Raw genomic sequence first — 17225 nt, 5'->3', positions numbered from 1 at the left:
TCAAACCCCTCCTGATAACTCTCAAAGAGTCTTCCACCCTCTTTAATTTAGTACCAACATCCATTTCCAGTATGTTACCTTTTAGTACATTCCTACACAGGGTCAAACATTAGTCAGATATATCATTCCCTAAAATAAGTCCTGCCCTTTCTTCCATTTAAGGCTTTGCTCAAGTTGTTTGTTTCTATCTCACCTTCTTTATCAACTATCATTTTATCCATATTCCAAAGTCTCAACTCTAATAATATTTCCTCCATGAAGCCTTTCTTGATTATCCAGATGAAGTGTTCCACCCTTTCTCTGAATACCTACAGCTCTTTCTATGATCTTATTAAACTATAATTATTTTTGTATTTGGTCTTCCCTTCTCTACTTCATACGTTTTAAGCTCATAAAGGACAAAGATTATGATTTTACCAGAGCACTGTATCCTGCATTACACAACTAAAGAGAAGACAATTTGCAAATATAGTTGGAAGAAGTTAAAAAAAAAAAAATCTAACAACTTCATTCATATTAAAGTATAAACCAGGGCAAGAAGTATTACAACATTTAACATTGCCTTAAAAATATTCAAGAGATTCATTCATTCATTTATTCACCTATCAAACAAATATTTATTGAAGGCCAAATATGTGCACAGCCTTGTTCTGGTCACTGGTAATAAACTAGTAATATAAAACAAAGTCTCTGCCCTCACAGACGAAACATTCAAATGAAGATGACAGACAAACTAATAAACAAGCATTTATTCAATAGAACCATAGGTAGGCAAAAATGATATGAAGCAAAAAGACCAGAGCAGAAAAGAAGAGAGTGACACAGAGGTCAGGAAAAGCCTAAGATATCCAAGTGGAAACAACTGTTATTTCCAAGCACAAAGAGTTGTATATGTGTGTCTAGAGTTCAGAGCATAGTTTCAGGATACATGTAAATTTGAGACCCATCAACATATAAATGGTACCTTAAGCCACTAGATTGGAAGAAATCACCAAAAAGGAAACTATATATAGAAAAGAGGTCCAAGGGACAAATGTGTGTTACTTTGCTAAAATAAATGACATCTACAAAGCCAAGTAAATATGTAATTGCATTAAGTGATGTGGATGCTTACTGACTTACACGAATTCTCATCTCCAACAGAACACTGAATATAGGGAAATCAAACTTAGAATGGTAGCATGATATTCTGACACACTAGATAAATAACGCAACTGTTAATCTATAGACTCCCCTTACCCTTATCATGTAAGTAATAAATATACTACATCTCAAAGAATTATAAAATGTTTTCCAATTTTGTTTCCATGTCAATTTCTACCTTATCCCTAAATCTTATATAATGAATATTTATCATACTGACACAAGAAAATTCAAATCAACTCCCTTTCAGGAGGAAGGGTTCAGTTCTGTATAATTGAGCCTCTGGCCCAATATCTTCTCAAAGATATTTTGAGAAGTGGTAGTATATAAACATGACATTTCTAGGAATTTTTAAACTTCTTACTTGTCATGTTTATCCAATAATACTGTTCTTCTATACCTACTTTTTTTTTTTTTTTACTGGTACGCGGGCCTCTCACTGTTGTGGCCTCTCCCGTTGCGGAGCACAGGCTCTGGACGCGCAGGCTCAGCAACCATGGCTCACGGGCCTAGCCGCTCCACGGCATGTGGGATCTTCCCGGACCAGGGCACGAACCCGCGTTCCCTGCATCGGCAGGCAGACTCCCAACCACTGCGCCACCAGGGAAGCCCAATATACCTACATTTTAATATCAATTCAAGATCTGGTTGAAGCTATTTCCCCTAGAATACTATTTTACATAAAAATCGACCTCACCAGAGGAAGTTGTAAAAAGTAGGAAAACACTATATAATTTTTATTCAGAAATGTTTGTGCCAGAAGTACATGTTCCACTCCTTATAAACATATCCCCTTTGAACTGTATTTCCTTTAGATACGACCAAACTCTGCAAAGATGATTATAATAATTAATCTGTTTCATATATGAATTGGTTTGTACATATAAAATGCTTGTTTTTGGATGCTCCCTAGGTGTACCAAAGGAACGACATATTTTAACAATTGTAATCATCCCATCAGTCACCAGGTACCTGATAACGATGGCTTAATTTAGTTTAATTTTACTATAGGCAGAATCAAATAAATTTCTTCTTATGAAAATTATTTTCACAACAATAAATCTTACTTTGGAGTGGAAATATTAAGCAACTTCTGAATGACTTGGGAGAAAAATAACAATACAAAGTATTTCATACCTGCTTTATGGCAGTTACTGTTATCACAAAGAATAACGGGAGTCCACTGGTAATTGGACTGGTAGGTGTATCAATCATAAGCTGGATTAAAAAACAGAGAATGCAGAGTATATTTTATATTGTACACATCACACTATTAACATCTAGAATCTCATAATTATTGGGAAATCTGAAAACATTATACAAAACATGTATCATGGTCCAGATGAAAAAATAACATGAGAGAGAGACTATGCAGTGAGTGTAGTTTAGTTCACAGTTTCACAAGTTCACTTTGATGGCTTTTATATGGGGTTAGTAGAATATCTAAATCTATTGCATACCCACAAATACTGCTAGGGTGGACTCAGTCTCTGCTTTCTTAACACAGAGTACTTAAGGTCTTCCTCGGTATTTGCCTTGGAGGGGAGCTAAAGCTGCTCAGAATCTCAGTTCACATTTCTTTGCCCATCCTGAGAAATGCTGTAAAGTCTGTCAGTTTTTACCCTGGGATCCAGCATAAACTCACCACTTAGGGAGAGAGAACAAGAAATGGGACTAGGGAAAGGGTTTCTTTCTACAGGTGATTTTGTTACACCTAGTGGAGTCAGAAGGGTACAACTTGGAAAATGCTGCTGCAATTATCTAAATCATACAACTGAGGTTTCAATAAACTGCTGGAAAAGAAATATTTGTAGTAATTATATTTGGTTATTTAGAACATGGGTCTAACGATTTATTAATATTCCTTTACTCTGGGTAGGCCAATTAAATTTGTTCTACTCCACACACAAAATGAATTCCTGATCTTAGCTAGTAATTTCACAAATGCATGTTACATGGACATAATAAGTATAAATTTCTCATTTTTCCAACTAAACCAAGCTGAAGTTCTATTGATGAAAAAAATCAGAAGTGCCTTTTCTGTTCATGAAGCAAAGCAATTAAAAAAAAAAGTTTCCTCAAGCTTTACAGTGACTACTTCACAAGTTTCTTTCTTTTGAAAGCCCAGGTTCTATGGAGAGAAAAGTTCAGAGTTTATACAAAAATTCAATGCCACACTGGAGGACACTGCCAAGGTATTATCAGAAAAGAATAACCTCTTTAAAAGAAAATGACACTTATTTTAAATCTTGATTTATACTCAAGTTTCATAAGCTGTTCTCTTGATATTTTGACATTAGGAAAAAAAGCACAATGTGAAAATCAAGAAACTGTCAAACAGCTTATAATGAACATAGATTTAGGTTAAGAAAACAGTCTCCTGGAGAAAAATCAATATTCATGGGGATTCTTAAAAATTATAATTAAAAAAATTTTTAAATAAAAGTAAAATTTAAATTAAAAAAAAGCCAAAGAAAGATTTACTTTGTACAAAGATGGTTCCATAGGCAGAAATGTGCCAAAAACATGTGCTGTATTATTAAAAGCCAAAATATTTATGTCTGAGGCAGAACATCTGAAAGGATGATGTTATTTTCTTGGCTTTGATTATGATTATCAGCACCATAGCAATCAGTGATAAAACAAAATACAATTAATCTTAAAATTCACTGGCTATTTTTCAAACATCTTGATGTGGTTTAAATCATTGTATTCAGTGAACACAATGGGGAAGCTCTGCAAAAAAAAAAAAGGTCCCACAGTCAAATGATTTAGAATGCAATATAACTTTTCCCTGAAGATATATTTTTAGAACCCATGTCTATAAACTTAACAATTTATGAAGTGATAAAGCTTACCTGAACCAAAAATATAATAAGAAAATAAAAGTTTGCCACTCTTCTGAATTGTTCAAATAAATTTTTTGGAACAAAATTCCACACAGTATACTAAAAAAAAAAAAAAGGAAAAAAAAGAAAAAAAAAGATCAATAAGTTAATATTTTAAAATAATATATACTATATACATATAATAACAAGAAAAGTAGTATCAGATTTACTAAGCCCTTAGACAAATTCATGTAACTCTCAATGCTACAAAAACTATCTGGTTTTTAGAGTTTCAGGGCTTTTATTCTATTTTTTTTCTGTCTTTTACTATTTATTGGCAATTTTAGTATAATTTTTAAAAATGAGATAAACTGGAACTCATGAATTTTGCTATTAAATTCTTGGTTTTTTAGAAGTTGGAGATGGCAGATCTAAAATAATATTTTAATAACTGATTTTGGTTTTTGGTTACACAAGACTGAACCTAATGCTGAAAATGAATTAAGAGTTGATAGAAATGCTAACACTGGATTCAATTTATTTTAAATTTTATTAAATTTATATTATATTTATTTATTTTATATTTTATTTATTCAGAAACAGAGGAAATGGTATAATTATTCAGTTATTCCATTAAGCATGGGATATGGAAAAATAACCTAGAATGTGAAAAAGATTAAAAATTACTTTAGGTAAGTGATCACTGGTATAACCATCAAGAAAATCTCATAAAGGATATGAAAATCTGTCACAATGTCAATTTTTAAAGACAGCAGAGTATAATGGTTACGAACATAGATAGTAAAGGGTTAAACTGCTGTGGCCTAAATCCTAATCCAGGGTCATTCAGTGACCTTTGACCTAAACTCTTTGTACCTCAATAAAATGAGGACAATAATAACAATCATACTGTATAGGGTTGTTATAAAAATTAAATGAGCTAATATATTTACGAAGCACTTACAACAGACCCTGGCTCATATTAACTGCTGTGTGTCTGTTGTTGTATTATTCATCTGTTTATAAGCCTATATTTTGGGGGCAGGGTAATATCGTACAAATTTTACTTGTGCCGCTCACTATTCACAACACAACTTTATGCATTAAACAGGGAAACACGTCACAGCACTGTTACTTTACCCTATGTCCATTCTCTCAGTAGAATCTAAGATCCCTAGAGACATTGTTTTATTTACTGCTCTATCGCAGTTACACTAGAGCACAGTTAGAGATCAAAACTTTAGCAGAATAGATAAATAAATATGGTTGGAAAAAGAATTTTTTTTCCAGATAACTCTCCTGATGTCAGGCAATAACCATTTGTCAATTCAACTACTGACCAATAACCACTGGTCAATTCAACTACTGACCAATTACCATTGGTCAATTCAACCACTGACCAATTCAAGATTTTCTCTGGTGCAATGGAAGACGGTTCTAATTTCCGAATTTTGGTATGTCAGAAATTTACTTCTTAATCAGTTTTTTCCTTTTCTTTTTTCTTTTTTTTGGCTGCGCTGTGCGGCTTGCAGGATCTTAGTTCCCTGACTAGGACTGAACCTGCGCCCTCGGCAGTAAGAGAGGAATCCTAACCACTGGACCGCCAGGGAATTCCCTTAATCAGTTTTTTGAGACCTCAAACATCCTTTCACATATGAACAATTTTATAAATACGGTTAGGTTCCCAGAAGAGCCCACAAAAGCCTATTTGACCCAAGGGTATATAAAGAATAGTACAATGCCTAACACCTTCCTTTCTTAGGTGAAATTATATTTTCAGTTCTAATCTGGGATACCTGAAACATATTTACCTGTGGTAGTGGTAGCACCAGTGGCTCTAGAATCTGGGACTGGGAACTATGTTCAAGGCTCTAGAGAGAAGAGAGGTAGAGACTTCCTGGAACCAGAAGAAGTCAGTGCTCAATGTGTGCATATGAGGTGGTAATTCTGGGTTAAACCATTGCCAGTTGATCTTCACTGGGGTAAAAAGGCAGTTGTCCCTACAGGGATCATAGTATTTTCATGCAACTTCCTCAGCACCAGATCAAATGTATAAAGCTTTATAGGAATTAACTTGACGATGTTCTATGTTTACATCAATCTATATAATAGTGACAATATATTTTATCTTTCAGAATCTTGAAAAGAGCAACTATATAAGTTGGTAATAAAGTAAATTAATTGGTTTCAGGATGCTGTCTTTGGCTAGCTCAATAATACAATGGAAAAAGTGAGAATAAATAAAAATTTCTTAAGAAAGCTAGCTTACAAATGTTTAGGAATTATTGTTTTCGGGTTTTCTGAAATACAAACATTAATAGATTGAATGAGTCTAAATTCTCCATTTGTCCTGTAGCACATAGAGGAGGCACTCTAGTAGAATAATATTAAGACACATGAAAAAACTTCTAAGAAAAATAATTCATTATGCTTTAAAATTATTTTAATTATTGTATAATAACAGTCAAGAAAAATGAACTAGAAGTATACCTTCTCTATAGCTATGTATACAACTTTATCATTGACTTTTTTCCTCCTAAGGTCTGACATTAGTAAGAAAACAAAAACATGGTTATAAAATTAAACCTTCTGTAAGGAAATTTTTTTTTTAACATCTTTACTGGAGTATAATTGCTTTACAATAGTGTGTTAGTTTCTGCTGTATAACAAAGTGAATCAGCTATACATATACATGTATCCCCATATCCTCTCCCTCTTGTGTCTCCCTCCCAGCCTCCCTATCCCACCCCTCTAGGTGGACACAAAGCATAGAGCTGATCTCCATGTGCTATGCGGCTCCTTCCCATTAGCTATCTATTTTACATTTGGTAGAGTATATATGTCCATGCCACTCTCTCACTTCGTCCCAGCTTACCCTTCCCCCTCCCCGTGTCCACAAGTCCATTCTCTACATCTGCATCTTTATTCCTGTCCTGCCCCTAGGTTCTTCAGAACCACTTTTTTTTTTTTTTAGATTCCATATATATGTGTTAGCATACAGTATTTGTTTTTCTCTTTCTGACTTACTTCACTCTGTATGACAGACTCTAGGTCCATCCACCTCGCTACAAATAACTCAATTTCGTTTCTTTTTATGGCTGAGTAATATTCCACTGTATATATGTGCCACATCTTCTTTACCCATTCATCTGTCAGTGGACGCGTAGGTTGCTTCCATGTCCTGGCTAGTGTAAACAGAGCTGCAATGAACACTGTGGTACATGACTCTTTTTGAATTATGGTTTTCTCAGGGTATATTGCAAAGAAATTTAAATTTAAGATAAGGAAGTTACTATAGCAAATTAAATTAAAGACATACCATGCATCTACAATGTGTAAGACTCACTATAAGAGGAACAAAGAGAAGAAGTTTAAATAGAGGAGATTAAGAAAAATATATCAATAGCTATATTCAAAGATAAATTAAAAGAAGGAATAGACAAAGAAGTCAATGGGAAGGCAATTCAAGAAGTCAATTAGAAAGAAAAATTTAATGAAGGAGGTCACATTTGACACGGGCTTTAAGAGGAACACTCAGCAGGCTGAAAATAGGGGGCAAACAGAGGGAGAACATTTCAGGAAGGAAAGACAGAATGAACAAAGGAAGCGAGGAGGGAAGTTGATCGTGGCTTTGTGGTATAGAAGATATACAGTCTGAAAGGAGTTTAGGGAAATAATAGGGGAGTAGAAAGGTAGTAAAAAGGGAACAATGAGAAGCCAGCCTCATTTATGGTCAGGAAAAAAAAGACACTGTCTATATAAATATCTACATTCTTGAAATTCTGGTCAAAAACACATTCTCTGCAAAAACATATAATCTACATTTAAAAAACTGCAGTTATCAATACAAAATCATAGCTAAGTCACAGTGGTAGGGAAGTTCAACATGAATTCATGGAATAGCAGGTAATCTGGTTTGGAAGTTTTAAAAAGTGGTAATGGAATAATAAGGAAGTAATAAGGGAATAATGAGAAAGTCTCCAAGTGTGTGAAAAAAGGGCAATGTTTATTTATATATCTACATTTTTGAAACTGTGGTCAAAAACATTAAACTTCATACTGCTGCATATGAGAAGTCATAAAGATAGTTAATCTCAGAAGTTCTCCAGGACACTCAGCTTCCAGTATTGGCAGACTGTGAACTCCTAGCAGATAAGAATTATGAAAACTAGATTAAAACAAACTATTTAAAATTCTGGAACATGTCCAAAATATAGACAGAAACTGGAAGAGAGTTTAATTTCAAAAAAATTACAAATGGAAGGAATATGAATGATAAACTATGGCTTCTTAGTCTGGAGATAATATCCAACTCTCACAGCTATAGCAGCCAAACAGTGGGGGAAAACTACCCCCTTATCAACAAAATATCACAGAGATTCAGAGTTCAGGACTAGAAAAGTGGCTGGAAATTGATGGGAAAATACTGATTGCGAAACCATGCAAGGAAAATGACCCAAATTCAGGACATAAACTCTCCAAACCTAGACTGACAGCTAAACTATGCACTAAAAAGGAAATGAACTAGTGAAACTGATACTTGCAACAACAAGGATGAATCTCAAGAGTACTGTGTTAAGTGAAAATAAGTCGGACACAAAAGACTCCTACTGTATGACTGTATTTATATGACATTGTGAAAAGACAAAACTATAGTTAAAGAAAGCAGATCAGCTGCTAGTGCTAAAGGTGAGGAGGAGGGGGACTGGTTACTAACTTTTTGGACTGACAAATATATTCTGTATCTTGGTGACAGCGGTCACATGTTACACATTTGTCAAAACTTATCAAATTATACACTTAAAATTAGTGAATTTTATTGTATATAAATTATACCCAGTGTTTTAAAATTTTTTTTCAAGAAGAACTTTTATTTCTTGCATCACTTACTAAGAACTGTATCATTAATCTAAAGCTCCTTTATTACCCTAGATTCTGATATTTCCCCTTCCTGCCCTCTAGAACCACTGTCCAAAATGAGATGTCAGTAATGCGTGTGTTGCGTATGTAAATAATGTAAAGGCTGGAAAAAAGGAACAGGGAAAAGGAACCATTGGCCTAAAACAACATCTTCAAGAAAAATGAGATCAGGATTAGAGAGAAAATATTAGTCGCCCTGGAAGAGAGGGAAGGAGCGATACAAAGATGCTTCTTAAGGTGGTCTATTAAGCAATAGCTATGCTCAGAGAGAACCTTACCCTCAGTTTCTGACTCACATCCTCTATAATTGCACTGTCCAATAAGGTAGCCACTAGTCACATGTGGCTATTGACAATTAAAAAAAAATTAAAATTAAATTAAAAGTTAAGTTCCTCAGTTACATTACCACATTTAAAGGCCTGCACAGCCCTATGTGGCTAATGGCTATCATATTAGACAGCATGGAAAACATTTCCATCATGAGAGAAGCGTCTATCAGATAGTCTATTTTGAAATTGAAGATTATAGAATAATGCTAAGACATCTTAAAAATGCCATAGGAAAAAATGAACCAAGGAAAAATATGTAAAAGTGAAGTGGTTCCTTGGTACTATAAAATGTTTATAGAAGAATGATAAAACTGGAGGAAGTCAGGCTTTAAAGTCACACAGAACTGAGTTCAAACTCCGATCTCATCCCTGGGTAAATTACTTCCCTGCACTTCAATTGAAAAAACTGATATAAAATGAGTATAACAACACTTTGTTAAAGCTATCTTAAAGTTGTTTTAAGAATTAAATAATATGAGAAGTACCTAATACAGTGTCTGGCACATGGTATAAATATTAGTTCCTTAGTTTAATTGCAACTAAGGGTAATTTGGGGCATACTGGCCACCTGATATTAGCAACCAGAAACTTTTTATTTTACTGTTCACAATTTTGGTTAAGATAAATCTACCAACCACCATTTTCTTGAATTTTTAAGGATATAAATACAAACAAATCACCTTTTAAAACAAAATAGTACATAACCCACAGTTTTAGTAATAAAAGTGTTAATTCTTACCTTAGATGAAATGATGCGGTTATCTATAAATTTCTGAGGTGTGTAAAGGCCATACTGAGGAAACCTGTTGGCTATGTAAATAGTTCTTGTGTCACTTTGATGTGGTGGGTCAAAACCCTAAGGCCAAGCAAAAGAAAAATAATGGACAACAAGGTTAGTTGTTATGATTCTTTACTGCTGGTTCTATTTAACTGATCATATTACACATATTATTACTGGCCTTGAACTGCATATAGGCTCAATCTATTTAATTATCAGAAGAGTTAAGCCATATATTTTTTTTCTTTCAAAGTAAACAGGTACATTTTCTTCAGGTATAAACTAACTAGGTAATAACCTCTGGTAATGAAAAATAGTCCATACTCTGTCAGAAATGCTACCACAAGAAGACCTACAGAAGCACTTGAAGACAAGGCTTCTTTCCTTACCTTTCATTCCTGGGGTTCCTTGCTTTTCTCTTAGGATAGATTCCTAGCCAGTGATATGGAAGTCCTGTTAGCTAAGGCCTAGTCAGCACCTACCATATCTAAGGACAAAGGCTTACATTTTATTTTACACCCAGATCAACTCAGTTTCAAAGGGCTTTGTTCCCAGAGGACTTAAAATGTATTGGATAGCCCAGATTCATTCCATACAAGCATTTCTTTGTGCTAGTTACATTATCAATCTACTCCCTGAAATATGGATATATGCTATAATTCTCGCCTCAAATTCAGAAGACCCTCAATTAAGGTACATTTAGGAATGATCTCTAGTGGAAAAGTTTGCCCTGGTGACAAGAATACTGATACTTTATTCCTACAGCATTGTACTCTTTTCCAGAGTGGCAAGTGAATCTTTAAGACTCCTTTGATAGACATCAGCATCCCTGTAAAATTTCCACTAGGCACAGACACACACAAATAGTGGAAATTCCCATATTACCTAGATGTTTTGTTTAGCACATCAGAATATTAGAAGTGCTATATATGGGTTTCAACTGCTGTTATTCATGGTTTTAAACAATTTAGTGATCTTAGAAACAGCTAGTACAGAACTGTGCAAATTAAATGTATTTGTATACTCCATTAAAAAATGAAGTTTTATTTTATTTGTTTATGCTACTTAAAGTGATGACCACATTTTGTGGATGTGAATGTGCCATTATGTATTCGATTTCAAAATCAGTTTAAGGATAAAATGTGGCACACATGTTTATTTTCTTCATAAATTTTCTCTTAAACATTTCACAACTGTGCCCTGTCATACTCACGGGAGAAAGAGGGCAGGTTTCAAAATCAGAGTCAGAACTCACTGCTCTATCTGGAATATCATAATCATTTAAAATATATATACCATTTATTCAATCAATAACTATTTACTGAGTTTAAGCACTATGTTAAGCCATGAAGGATTATATGATTTGTTACATACTCGAGCATATCATAACATGCTCCAACTCAATAAATAAATCAATGAACAGTTTGAATGCTACTGCTGTAGTCTATGGATGTGTTTTTCAAAGATGGTCCACAGAAGTTTGCCTGTAACGTTCATCATAAAATAACAAAAGGGACACACAGGTAATGGAAGCATTAGACTCCATGAAGCATATTTATTCTGTATCCACTCTGTAACCATGTTAACATAACACTAAGTCATACCCCATGCATGTAAACTTGTGAGATAAAGAAAAAAAAAGTAAACTTGAGGGTTCGAAAGAGTATATAAGTCTTTAAGAAGATGTCAAGACAACTGAGACTGAGAACCACTGATATAAAATTTTATTTTATTTTTTGCTAAATCCCACCAAGATTATTACTATGTACATCTAAAGTTAAGAAACAAAAAACAGGGACTTACTTCCCTGGTAGTCCAGAGGTAAAGAATCCACCTTACAATCCAGGGGACATGGGTTCGCTCCCTGGTCAGGGAACTAACATCCCTCATGTCGCAGGGCAACTAAACCCATGTGCCACAACTACTGAGCTTGTGCGCCTCAACTAGAGAGCCTGTGTGCCGCAAACTACAGAGCCCAAGTGCGCTGGAACCCGCATGCCACAACTACAGAGCCCACATACCTTGGAGCCTGTGCGCCACAACCAGAGAAGAAAAAACCCCGCACGGCACAACTAAAGAGAAGCCTGTGCTGCAACGAAGAGCCCGTGCGCCACAATGAAAGATCCAACGCAGCCAAAAATAAAATAAATAATAAATCTCTAAAAAAAAAAGAAACAAAACAAATGCCCTCCCCCAAAATATACTGATGTTTACATTATAACCTCTCATTCATTACTAGAATTAATATACTATATATATAAATGTGTGCACTTTACAGGAAGCAAATGCTCATCATTCTCCATCCCTCTCTCCTAGATGAACCAGTGACCACATACTAAAGTTTTGGAACTCCTGAGATTTCTACAATTATTTCAAGGAGATATTTTGAGATGTTCCAAGAATAAAATCAGTTTTAAATTAAACTGAATTTTAAATTCAGCATCGCCATATTTCAAGAAATCATAATTTAAAATAAGATGAAAATACCAAAAGGAGAATAATGATAGTATGTTTTTCCTTATTCCCAAAGATGCTATAACATCCACTTAGGCATTTTGAGTTGTTTTTCCAGTGATTAATTAAAATGACCTTATCCAATCATGTTATAATCAATGGCATGTATATACATGTGGGTGTATTTTTTTACACACACAAAATAGTTAAATTTTATATTTGTGACTGTGGTGTAAGTACAGCTAAGCGTCTCTCATGGAAATTAAAGCTATAACTTCAATTCATTAGCATCAACTTCTTTGCCACAAATTCAAGTAGCCATGAACTAAAAAGAACAAAACTGTCCAAAAATGAGACAAGTGACTTAGGGCAGGTCTGTGAATCTCTGAAATTGTACGCAAATTTGCATATCTGTGCATTAAAAATTTTTTTAAAAGATTTTGGCCATGCCACACAGCTTGTGGGATCTCAGTTCCCTGACCAGGGACCGCACCTGGGTCACAGCAGTGAAAGCACCAAATCCTAACCACTAGACCACCAGGGAACTCCCATACATGCATTTTGCTGATGACAGAATAGTTTTCCTCAGATTTTGATGACATAAAGAAAGTTAGAACCACTTACCTAAGGTCTTGCTTTTATAATCAGTTCCCCACCTCAATATTCCATATTTTAAAAATGACACAGAGAATTGTTACTTCAATAACACCTCTACTTTGTTTAACAGGAATCAAAACAAACAGATTTTATCAAAATTAATTGTATAACTATACCATTAATGTGAAGTTCAAGTACAGTTTCATGCTATTTCTAACAAGCATTATCAGCAATTCTATGCTACTGTACAATCCGAACTCCCTAATCACTAGGCTACAGCTACACATCAGGGTTCAGAAACCTCTGGTATGTATTACACTTTCAGCCCAGACTACCCATTCACACCCTGAACCCCTGGATGGCTTGCTCCTTTCTTCTATGGTTTCATCTTGTCCTGGATAAAGGAACTGAGATACATTAATGCTACTCTAGCCACCCTGGTTTTATTTTTATTTTTTAACATTTATTTATTTGGCTGTACCAGGTCTTAGCTGCAGCACGCAGGATCTTTAGTTGCGGCATGCGAACACTTAGCTGCGGCATGTGGGATCTAGTTCTCTGAGATTAAACCTGGACCCCCTGCATTGGGAGCACAGAGTCTTAGCCGCTGGACCACCAGGGAAATCCCCATCCTGATTTTATTTTAATGCCTGCTAAAAAGTACAGTTGACCCTTGAACAACTCCAGGGTTAGAGGAGTCGACCCTCCACACAGTCAAAAATCTGAGTATAACTTCAGAGTTGGCCCTCTGCATCCTCAGATTCAGCCCTATAATACTGTAGTATTTACTATTGAGAAATCCACATATAGGGGGACCTGCACAGTTCAAACCCATGTTGTTCAAGAGTCAACTGTATAGGCTTTTGGAAGCACACAAATTTAAACTATTTAAAAATAACAACTCTCATTAACTCTAAAAAAGTATGAAATTAAAAACCTCTTTTCTGTCTGGATTTATGAGCATATGTAAAAACCACAGGTACTGTTAAAAAAAGTGGATCAAGGCTTCCCTGGTGGCACAGTGGTTGGGAGTCTGCCGGCCAATGCGGGGGGGACGGGTTCCAGCCCTGGTCTGGGAGGATCTCACATGCCGCGGAGCAACTAGGCCCATGCACGACAGCTGCTGGGAGCGTGCTCTGGAGCCCACGAGCCACAACTACTGAAGCCCGCGTGCCTAGAGCCCATGCCCCGCAGCAAGAGAAGTCACCACAATGAGAGGACGGCGCGCCATGGTGGGGAATTGCCCCCCCCCCCCCCCCCCCCCCAGGAAGATCCCACATGCCGCAGAGCAACTAAGCCTGTGTGCTACAATTACTGAAGCCCACGCACATAGAACCCATGCTCCACAACAAGAGAAGCCACTGCAATGAGGAGCCCGTGCACCACAACAAAGAGTAGCCCCCGCTCACTGCAACTAGAGAAAGCCCAAGCGCAGCAATGAAGACCCAATGCAGCCAAAAATAAATAAATTAAATAAATTAAAAAAAAAAAGTGGATGAGCATTTAAGGTGGAAAAAAAATTCCATGACGGCATTCAAGGAAAGAACTGAAAACACATGGGACTGATTTGAAAAAGACTCCTTTTGTAACAGTAAACTGATGAAACCTAGGGAAACCAAACCAGAAAACAGCTTATAATTTTTATATGTTGGTCTCTGGCACAAAGCAGTACTTAGAAATGACTCATAACATTTTATATTTTCATACCAAATATACCAGCCTCTGTACTATTCTTAAAATCCCAAAGATTTTATGAAAAATACGAGCATTACAAATAAGAGCTAAGAAGAAACTAAAACTACAGTCCTATAATTAAATATTGTCACACTTCTTTAACATAACTAAGAACATTTTTAGAGTTCAGTGATTAAAGTAAATTTGTACATTTAATCATTCCTATGTATGATCTACTTCCTCCATAATAGAAAGAAAAAAGCTACAAAACAAACCAAAAACCATGAAAAACAACATAAAAAGAAGCATTCAAAACTGCAATGGCACTGTTATTAAAATAAATGAACAGAAGCTTTATTTCGGTCACACACTTTCTATGACACAAAGTGATTTTTGCTGGCTATGTGTTCCAATGTACACAGTACTTCTGGGGAAGAATGATTTAACGTATTTTACCAAATCTACAAACTTAATTGTGAATTACTGTTTCCTGGATATAGACTTTGAATAAAATACATCTATACGAAGGTATTATAAGGACAAGATAATTTTACACTGTTAAGAGACCAAAGCAGGGGCTTCCCTGGTGGCGCAGTGGTTGAGAGTCCGCCTGCCGATGCAGGGGACACGGGTTCATGCCCCGGTCCGGGAAGATCCCACGTGCCGCGAAGCGGCTGGGCCCGTGAGCCATGGCCACGGAGCCTGTGCCCCGCAACGGGAGAGGCCACAACAGTGAGAAGCCCGCCTACCGCACAAAAAAAAAAAAAAAAAAAAACCAAAGCAAGGTGAGAGTTCATAACTTAAAATGTCCACGATCTATACACAATTTAATTTTAACTTTTTGTATCATGTTACATAATTTTCATTTTAGGATTTAAGGTAGTTTGCCATCTATCAGACCAGTCTGGGCTTCCAAGAACTCTGGCTTACTGCAGAGGTGGGTTGGAACTGGCTTTCCAGTTACAGGGTCCAAAATTTAGAGTGATCTTTGACTCCAAACATCTTAAATCATCTGCAATTACTTTACTACAGGAATTTCATCTCTTATAGAAAGCTCATCTCTTATATTACCTCCCAAACTTGATTTCCCACTCCAACATACACCTCTAGCAGCCCCTGTGGAAATAATATGGTGACCCCTCAAAAAAGTAAACACAGAATAACTGTATGATCCAACAATTCCACTTCTGTGTATAAACTCAAAAGAAATGAAAGCAGAGACTTGGACAGATATTTGTAAACCCATGTGCATGGCAGCATTATTCACAATAGCCAAAAGGTGGAAGCAACCCAAGTGTCCATTGACAGATGAATGGATAAACAAAATGTGGTGTGTACAATGGGATATCATTCAGCCTTAAAAAGGAAGGAGATTTTGACACATGCTATAACATGGATGAACACTGAAGACATTATGCTAAGTGAAATTAAGCCTGTGACAAAAGGACGAAATTTTAAATTTATTCCTCTTATATAAGGAATAAGAGTTGACAAATTCGTACTTTGCCAGGCATTTATTCAAGGGGGGCTGGGGAGGGGAGAGGAACAGGGCATTAGTGTTTAATGGGTATAAAGTTTCAGTCTGGAAAGATCAAACAATTCAGGACACAGATGGTGGTGATTGATGGCTGCATAACAGTGTGACTGTACTTAATGCCACTGAACTGTATATTTAGAAATGGTTAAAACGGCAAATTTTATGTTAAGTATATCTTACTAGAATTTAAAATATGTCAATTTCACCCATTTGGGACTTCACCATGGATTTTCTGGATTACAAGAATCCTATTTGGCCATAATTCAACTGTGACAGTAAATGTCTCTTATTTGCTAGACTGGTGATTTGAAATCACATTTATGATAAAAATAAATGTGTGAGGTAGTTTTAGTTTAGATCAAATTTAAAATCATAGATTTCACTAAGGGAGAATTTAAGGTTTCTGTAACCAAGAACCCTAAATTGATTTTTTTGGTTTACCTATCCAGTTGAACACCGGCTGGATAAGGAATGAAACTAGTAACTCTTCTACCTGTGGTATCCAGATTGGAGACAGATGAGTAAAATGGAATTTCTACTACGGTTTCCCAAACATTTTTAAGCCTTCTCCCTCTCCACTCACAATCATAAACAACAACGGCAACGAAGATGGCTTCCTACGTCCTCCTCAGTGTATCAGAAGCAATGGGGTTACAGTTCTGAGGCCAGAGACAAATATCCTTTACACAGAAAACACATCCCTTACAAAATATCTTCAAAGTGTAATATTTAAAAATATATATCAATCACAAAGACACACCCACAAAATTCTAAATAACAACTTTAAAGAGTATATTGAAATCAACTATACTTCAATTAAAAATAAATAATAAATTGGCGAAAAGTATATTGAAGACAAAGAATAGAGACAAAAATTGACACAAAAGGTAGAAAGAAGTAGGGTGGAAGGAAAACACACAATTGTCCTGTTAAAGTTATATATAGGAAACTTGTTTTCAGGAATG

The 17225-nt window shown here is 35.6% G+C and overlaps 1 protein-coding gene across 1 annotated transcript in view; it reads right to left on the bottom strand.

Moving 5' to 3' along the window:
* The window catches only part of ATP11B (ATPase phospholipid transporting 11B (putative)), a 124238-nt gene that overhangs the window by 89467 nt on the left and 17546 nt on the right, over positions 1-17225 (bottom strand). Inside the window, exons 2-4 of the mRNA XM_007468922.1 lie at positions 9960-10076; positions 4002-4091; positions 2281-2361 (exon numbers count right to left, since the gene is read on the bottom strand). Of these exons, the coding sequence (XP_007468984.1) occupies positions 2281-2361; positions 4002-4091; positions 9960-10076 (288 nt within the window). The remainder of the gene's footprint in view (positions 1-2280; positions 2362-4001; positions 4092-9959; positions 10077-17225) is intronic.

Source organism: Lipotes vexillifer, unplaced genomic scaffold (genome assembly GCF_000442215.2).
Source record: "Lipotes vexillifer unplaced genomic scaffold, Lipotes_vexillifer_v1.1 scaffold263, whole genome shotgun sequence".
In the NCBI taxonomy this organism is placed as follows: Eukaryota; Metazoa; Chordata; class Mammalia; order Artiodactyla; family Lipotidae; genus Lipotes; species Lipotes vexillifer.
This window is presented reverse-complemented; position numbering and strand designations above follow the sequence as displayed.